General features: G+C 33.8%; 1 protein-coding gene across 2 annotated transcripts; it reads right to left on the bottom strand.

Annotated features, from left to right (window-relative positions):
• Positions 1-1661: 1661 nt before the first annotated feature.
• Positions 1662-6617, bottom strand: csf3a (colony stimulating factor 3 (granulocyte) a). Of its 2 annotated transcripts, none has more exons than XM_067370142.1 (5): positions 6119-6617; positions 5675-5829; positions 5058-5159; positions 4065-4211; positions 1662-3612 (listed from the first exon to the last, which is right to left on the bottom strand). In XM_067370142.1, exons 1-5 carry the CDS (start codon positions 6198-6200, stop codon positions 3379-3381), a joined length of 720 nt encoding a protein of 239 aa, XP_067226243.1. In that variant the 5' UTR covers positions 6201-6617; the 3' UTR covers positions 1662-3378. The 2 variants fall into 2 exon arrangements, with proteins under 2 accessions (XP_067226243.1, XP_067226242.1); XM_067370141.1 differs by having other exon boundaries at positions 5675-5832; positions 6119-6615.
• Positions 6618-8218: the final 1601 nt, after the last annotated feature.

Raw genomic sequence — 8218 nt, 5'->3', positions numbered from 1 at the left:
GCCTCTCAGAGTGGCAGTGTCTCTCAGAAGTCAAGATGGGCAGAGGATCACCAATTCCCCCAATGCTGCGGCGAAAAATAGTGGAGCAATATCAGAAAGGAGTTTCTCAGAGAAAAAATGCAAAGAGTTTGAAGTTATCTTCATCTACAGGGCATAATATCATCCAAAGATTCAGAGAATCTGGAACAATCTCTGTGCGTAAGGATCAAGGCCGGAAAACCATAGTGGATACCCGTGATCTTCGGGCCCTTAGACGGCACTGCATTACATACAGGAATGCTACTGTAATGGAAATCACAACATGGGCTCAGGAATAGTTCCAGAAAACATTGTCGGTGAACACAATCCACCGTGTCATTCGCTGTTGCTGGCTAAAACTCTATTGGTCAAAAAAGAAGCCATATCTAAACATGATCCAGAAGCGCAGACATTTTCTCTGGGCCAAGGCTCATTTAAAATGAACTGTGTCAAAGTGGAAAACTGTTCTGTGGTCAGATTTATCAAAATTTGAATTTCTTTTTGGAAAACTGGGACGCCATGTCATCCGGACTAAAGAGGACAAGGACAACCCAAGTTGTTATCAGCGCTCAGTTCAGAAGCCTGCATCTCTGATGGTATGGGGTTGCATGAGTGTGTGTGGCATAGGCAGCTTACACATCTGGAAAGGCACCATCAATGCTGAAAGGTACATCCAATTTCTAGAACATATGCTCCCATCCAGACGTCGTCTCTTTCAGGGAAGACCTTGCATTTTCCAATATGACAATGCCAGACCACATACTGCATCTATTACAACATCATGGCTGCGTAGAAGAAGGATCCGGGTACTGGAATGGCCAGCCTATAGTCCAGATCTTTCACCCATAGAAAACATTTGGCGCATCATAAAGAGGAAGATGTGACAGAGAAGACCTAAGACAGTTGAGCAACTAGAAGCCTGTATTAGACAAGAATGGGACAACATTCCTATTCCTAAACTTGAGCAACTTGTCGTCTCAGTCCCCAGACGTTTGCAGACTGTTATAAAAAGAAGAGGGGATGCCACAAAGTGGAAAATATGGCCTTGTGCCAACTTTTTTGAGATGTGTTGATGCCATGAAATTTAAAATCAACTTATTTTTCCCTTAAAATGATACATTTTCTCAGTTTAAACCTTTGATATGTCATCTATGTTGTATTCTGAATAAAATATTGAAACTTCCACATCATTGCATTCTGTTTTTATTCACAATTTGTACAGTGTCCCAACTTTTTTGGAATCGGGTTTGCATGTTAAAGTATTTATCACCTTCAGGAATAAAATATTTTTTTACACAAAAGGTTTGAATATGATACACCCCTTTTCATGGATCTATTGAATGAAAGTGGAAATATGTCTGATTTTGTGAATTTATAGAAGAATTTCAGCTAGTTGTAAATGTTTTGATCCATTCATGAAAAATTGTTGAAAAATAATGCACACCTGACGTGTTGCGTCGTGGCCACATTACCACCTTGGTGTGCATTATTTGTCTATAACTGAAAGGGTTGTTGTCGTTATGTATTAATTAGTTGTCTTCTGGCTAAAGATGACACAATTAAATCTCAATTACAGAAAAATACAGGGAGAAAAAATGAGCAAATGACAAATAACAAACTTTTCAATATATAAATTTGTTTTATTTTGATAAAATGTGAGACATCTTCAAATAGTCCAAACATATCATATACAAATAAATATGTCTGTGCTTTACTTAAATAAATAAATAATAGAATAGAATATATATTATAATATTATAAAAAGTTTTCCTGTAGCTCAGTGGTTAGAACGTGGCACTAGCAATGCCAAGGTCATGGGTGTGATCCCAGGGATTGCACATACTCAGATACAAATGTATAGTATAATGCAATGTAAGTCGCTTTGCTTAAAAGCGTCTGCCAAATGTAAATGTAATATAATTTAATCATACATTACATATTGTAAAAATTCCAGTTGCTTTTTTGGGTAAGAAAAACAAAAACATCATAATATCACATGCAATGAGTAATAAAAGCAGTAGGTAGTTCTCACAGAGATCAGGAGATCAATCCAATGACCATGATCTCATTTAGCAACGGATGAGACATGGTCATGTGCTCAATAAATAACCTTTAAATAGTATAACAAGTTTTTCACATTCAGTTAAATTATTGTATTCTGAGGCAGACTGTGAATAATACAGCAGTTTAAATGAGCTCCTAAATTGTTAAATTAATAAATAATAAATAAGATGTGAAGTGAAATACAAAATAAATAATGTAACTAATAAATACACTAAATACTAACTGTCAGAAGCTGTCAGAAAACTGATACCCTTCAGTGCCACCATGTCTAAAGCAAAGATGCTGTAAAAACACAGCCAATTAGGGGACGTTTACACGACAACATTTTCAACTAAAAACTGAAAAACACTTATATGTTTTGGCCGTTCATTTACCCGTCCATTAACAGTCTTAAAAAAATGAAAACTTTAAAAAGCACAATACTGTTGGTTTTTGAAAACAATACTGTTATTGTCTTTGTGTAAACTAAAAAAACATGAATTTGTGTAAACGGTGTATAACATGTTCAGTCTATAGATGGATGTGTTTGTTTTTTTTTTACAAAGTGACACCGCCAACTACTTGCCTGGCATGCATAATATACTGCTTTTAGTCATTTAAGCAGATCCGTGTGAACAGGGATCCCTTTGACAACGTTGTCGTCTGTACGCAAATCTTTTTACTGAAGGAAAAACTTTTCTGTTTTTAATAGTCATTGTTGTCATGAAACGTACCCTTATAACATGTCAAACATTTTTTGTTTTGTTTTTGCTCGTCACTTTACCAAGTTTCATCTGTTGAGTATAAAGCCCAAAGTAAACTTCAGTTTTTACAAATACACTACTTTACCCAACTTTCCTAACTATGCATATTCTACTCTATAGAATGCAACTGTCAGATTCATTTTCTCCAGAGAGAAATTGATTTTTAACCTATAAAACTTTAAAAACAGACCTACTGTGAGTATATGCTTTTGTTGAAGCCTCTGTTCACATTATGCCATCTTATTTTTAAAATAATGTTGTTTGACAGCTGAGTTTGTGGTGAAAAACTACATTACCCATTATACTGTACAAAAAATTTCACCAATTGCTGTGAGCAAAATGCCTACTCCCAAGAAATGACAATATCAAGTCTCGCCATGCTGTCAAAATACTTGAATAAAAAAAAAACCCTTTGGGAAAAATGAAAGTTTTGATCAGTCTTAACTTCTGGATGAAAAGAGCACTGACACAGGACAAAGACGAAATGCCCTTAACGTCACTAAGCATCCACGTTAAAACTGAAGTTCACTTTGGGCTTAATAGTCTAGATCACTCATACGTCTGCTGCATTTACCCAGAGCTGCATAGGGGTAGTAGCGTTCTCTGAAATGGAGGCCATACTGAGGATACTGCGTAGGACATCATAACTGAAGTCCTGTAGCTGTTGCAGGGTGAGGTGGGCTGCCACACCAGTTACGTATTCACTTGTCAGATATTTAGCCACATCAATCTCTGACTGCTTGCCTGATTCCTGCTGTGAGTGGTCAAATTCTGCTTGATTCTGCAACTGTGAAAATACATAAATGCATGAAGCATTAAAACATGCAGTATATTATTAGACAGTTTAAAAGTCGCCAAAAGTCGCACGTTCCCAACACACTTGATCAAGAATAAGACCTTTATAGGTTTTTTCTTATTACAATAGGCTTCATTTCTTCATTTCTAGAACATTTTCTGACATCTTGTACGAATTATTACAACTTTTCATTAAATCAGGTTGACTTTCCCTATTTAAATTGCTTTAGATTAAACACACTTTTTGATTACTATCCTAAGAGAGGCACTGCAATATGATTCCAGACATGACTTAAATTTAGCAGTGCCAGAAAGTGAGTTTCTAAATCAAGCCATGGCTAACACTCATGTAATTCAAGAACTGAGACTACAAGACTGTAGTTCAAAGCAACCATGTAAATGTACACGTTAACAGAAGAACATTCACCAAGTTGAATTCCATACCTCTTTGATTTGATACAGAAGGTCTTCAATTTCAGCTTTAAGATTCATCACCTGGTCAGTCTGGACCAGCATGGGTGATTTTCTGATCTCTTCCAAGAGATTGAGATGTAGTTGCAGTCCCTTCACTATGTGAGCAAGGCAGGTTTCCTGTGACAATAACAGAGATCTCACAATTTATTTGCAGAACTTCGTGTTATATCTTTAAATTGTGTTCCTCTGTAAATATGCCATCATAAAGCCGACAAAGTAGCCTAATAATTCTTCTTCAACTTTTATAATACAACTACAAGGAAAGAATTGGCTTGGAAACCTTTTTTTGAAAGTATGAAATAATATTTTCTTGTAAAGTGTACTTCAATAACCTTGTTTAATTTACATTTTTTTTTACTGTGTAGATTTTTCACTAGTCTGATTGCTTAGAAACGAAATAGCATATTCCTGTATAGAGATGTTCTAGAAGCTGAAAACCTTATTTAGAAAAGCACAGATAATGGCTTCAAAACAAAATAATGAATTCTACTGAATTATTGGAAAAATATTCAACAGGCACAGCCACTCCTCATGTTTGCCGTATAACAGTTGAGTGAGGGAATAGCGCGATATTACACATAGAAAACCACTATGCATTAATGAGTTAGTGAATGTGAATGAGTGTAAACTATCGCAAACCAAACAGTCAAATCAAATAGTCGCGCTGCCGTCTCTCATAAATCAGAGCTTTTAATTAGTAATATCAACTATACTACATCATACACATTTTCTACTATTTCATATGTCTATTTAAATGTTTTAAATACTTTATGAAGGAAAATTTTATGAGTTATAGAAGGCATATTTGTTAAATGAAAAGTATAAACAGAATTGCATTTAAAATGGTGCCTCAAATGTGTTTTTACAGTACAGTACACGGTGTTAAGAGTTTTCCTAGCCTTAGATGAAGAGCAACAGACATGCTTGATTTGCAGTTAATCTAAAAAACTGAATTTAACTCACCAGACTGAAGCTACTTGAGATGTTCTGGAGAACTGGGGCAGAGGGTATCATTTTTTCCTTGAAGTTCAGCAGCAGCTCCCTGTTGTCGCCCAAAGTGAAACTCTGAGAGAAAAGACAAGCATTGACATGTTAAAACAGGACAGGTCAAAATTTCTTGTTCTTGCGTCAATACACAATGAATCTTTACTCTAATTCCTCACAGACATGCGAGAGCAACGTAAATTTGAATACAGTGGCCCCAAAAAGTATTTGGACACACTATGGTTGTCAGACAATGTGGAAAACACAGTCCACAGTTAATGTGAACTACACTGATGGTTACACTACTAGAATACTCTGCTGAGAAATAACTTTACACAAGTTAAAAATCATTTCAAAGTAAAGTTATTCTGAGAAAGGTTTTTAGAATCATTTGTTTGGCGAGATCCCACTTGAATTTATACTTGGATCTAATGCAAATAACATTCCTAAATGTGACCCAAGTGTCCAAATGCTTCCAACAATGTTTTGATTTATAGAATCAATCAGTGAAAACCTCATATTGATTGCTACTCTTCGTAATTTTGGGGACATTGCCCCTCAATGTCAGGTTACAGCCCTAAAACATAAATGCTTACCATGCTTTTTATCCAGGCTGTGTGCACTGTAGGAATATCTTCAAGAATTTTGCGGATTAAGCTGTGAGCCTGTGCAATAGTATCCTTGTCCATAACGTCCAGTTTGTGAGAGACAGGGGCAGATCCCACGATTCCCACTAAGGTGACTAACAGAGCTACTGCAGGAGAGAGCGAGAGACACAATTAGAAGAGCATAACTGTGTGACGTAGATCTCACAAGACTCAAGCATTCACATGGACATTATGAGTTCACATAAATGCACCTGATTCTAACTGACCGGTACTATGGTTGACTAACTTATACTTATTTCCCAACACTTTGTCATTTATGTTTATAAACCTATATTAAAGTGGTACAAATAGTATAGCATATGCAAACATTAATGAATATAGTATATTAAACAGAATCATTATTTCATATATTTAAAAAATAAAAAAGCTTACCTTGGAAGTTCATTATAACAACAGCAATGAAAAAGAAAATGTGCAAAGTCACCAGACTCCAACAGTAACAAAGCCCCATCATGTTCAGAATTTATATATCCTGTAGGGGAAATTCCTCATTTTTTTTAAGACTGACGTAAACTGACAAACTCTGCTTAAGGTTAGTGATGATTATGCATTTGTACATCACTTATGTAATATTTGAGAGACTTCAGACCTTCAGTAGTTCATGAGTATTCATATATGGGTATAAAAATATTGGTAACACTTTACAATAAGGTTCATTAGATAACATTAGTTAACTACATTAGTTAATATGAACTAATAATGAACTTATACAGCATTTATTCATCTTTGTTAATGTTAATTTCAACATTTACTAATACATTATTAAAATTTTGTTAACATTAGTTAATGCACTGTGAACTAACATGAACAAACAATGAGCAACTTAACTAACATTAACAAAGATTAGTAAATACAGTAACAAATGTGTTGCTCATGATTAGTTCATGTTAGTTAATACATTAACTAATGTTTAAGTAATGAACCTTACTGTAAATTGTTACCAAAAACTTAAGACATGTTAAATAAATGAACATTAAACTGGCATGTAATTTTTAAAATGTTATTACTGATAGTTCTTTACAATGTATGTCGCTAAATGCTGATGAATTAGTTTTATTTTACAGACACTTTTCAAATTCACTGGAATGCTGTTAAAAAATAAAACATCATGAACAGAGAACAATACAAAATGTGAGATTATGAAAGCATGATTTGAATAAAATATATGAAACTTATTTTTAAGATTATTCAGATGTTTTGTCTGTATGTAAGATATCATTTAATATTTTTTTTTTCTTTTGATTTTTTAGGGACATCTAACCAGGTTTCATGAGATTTTTATACAGACTTTCAGATGATGATTATGATGATGCATCAGTCAGTGTGTTATGGAAGAAAAAAAATAGAAACAGCTATTGTACATGACACAGCACAAAATGTTTTTACCTTTTGACTTTAAAAGAATAGATACATATATTAATTAATTTATAAATTACTCCACAAATCTAAAAAACATTAACGCCTCAACAAATCCCTCAAAAACAAATACTCACAAAAGCCTTTGATATTCAACATATGTCACAAATCGCTACTTTTCAGAGAACAAAATTAGATCAATTAAAAACTGACTAATTGTCACAAATGATAATATTCAAATAAAATTACAAAGTTAATAAGAGCATAGCTACTCATTAAATGTTAATAGAAGATTTTTGCGCCATCTAGGGTCAAGAGAAAATATTATGTTATGTTATATTATGATGTAATACCATCTTTAACATGATACAGCATGGGTGTATTCATACACTTTTTCAAAGTCTGTGTGACCCAAAAAGCCTATTGATGTCATTATTGCACTCTTTCCCATGGATTTCACAACAGACAGTATTTTTTGGACCTCTGAATTATCTTTCACTTCCAAGCAGAAACATATATAAAAATAGAAAGAGTGATGAGACAGATACACTCAAATATATCAGTATTGCTTTATTATGTCATTTACTATAAATGAATTCACTCCTAAAATTCCATGTTGCACTAACCTCAACTTCTGATGCCAACCAGTTATGACGTATGGGATTTTCACTACTGGTTTTATAAGTTTGAGTACATTGCTATGGGTATGAGTTAAGCAACTCTTTCCTAGTGTACAATGAATTAAAAAAAAGTGTCTGCTAAATGAGTAAATGTAAATGAATCAAAATTTAATCTGTCAATTATTATTTCAAATAATAGTCTTCAAGATTACATTAAGTAGATCTCCTTGGAGATTATTGCTGAACTAATTGTTAGAATGCTGTCAGTCCAGAGGTGATATAGATAGATAGATAGATAGATAGATAGATAGATAGATAGATAGATAGATAGATAGATAGATAGATAGATAGATAGATAGATAGATAGATAGATAGATAGATAGATAGATAGATAGATAGATAGATAGATAGATAGATAGATAGATAGATAGATAGATAGATCGATCACTCATTATTTCCTATGATGACATTGAAACACATGGTAGAAATGTGTCAT

This window comes from Chanodichthys erythropterus, chromosome 19 (assembly GCF_024489055.1).
Source record: "Chanodichthys erythropterus isolate Z2021 chromosome 19, ASM2448905v1, whole genome shotgun sequence".
In the NCBI taxonomy this organism is placed as follows: Eukaryota; Metazoa; Chordata; class Actinopteri; order Cypriniformes; family Xenocyprididae; genus Chanodichthys; species Chanodichthys erythropterus.
Note: the sequence above shows the minus strand (reverse complement) of the source record. Positions and strands in the feature narration are given on the sequence as shown.

Excerpts from the sequence above, each read along its gene's own strand:
- csf3a (XM_067370141.1), bottom strand. The coding sequence starts at position 6,200 with ATGATGGGGCTTTGTTACTGTTGGAGTCTGGTGACTTTGCACATTTTC. Across the intron at positions 4,212-5,057 it reads TCTCAAGTAGCTTCAGTCTG|GAAACCTGCCTTGCTCACAT; the intron begins GTGAGTTAAATT and ends TTATTGTCACAG. Across the intron at positions 3,613-4,064 it reads TTCTGTATCAAATCAAAGAG|TTGCAGAATCAAGCAGAATT; the intron begins GTATGGAATTCA and ends GTATTTTCACAG.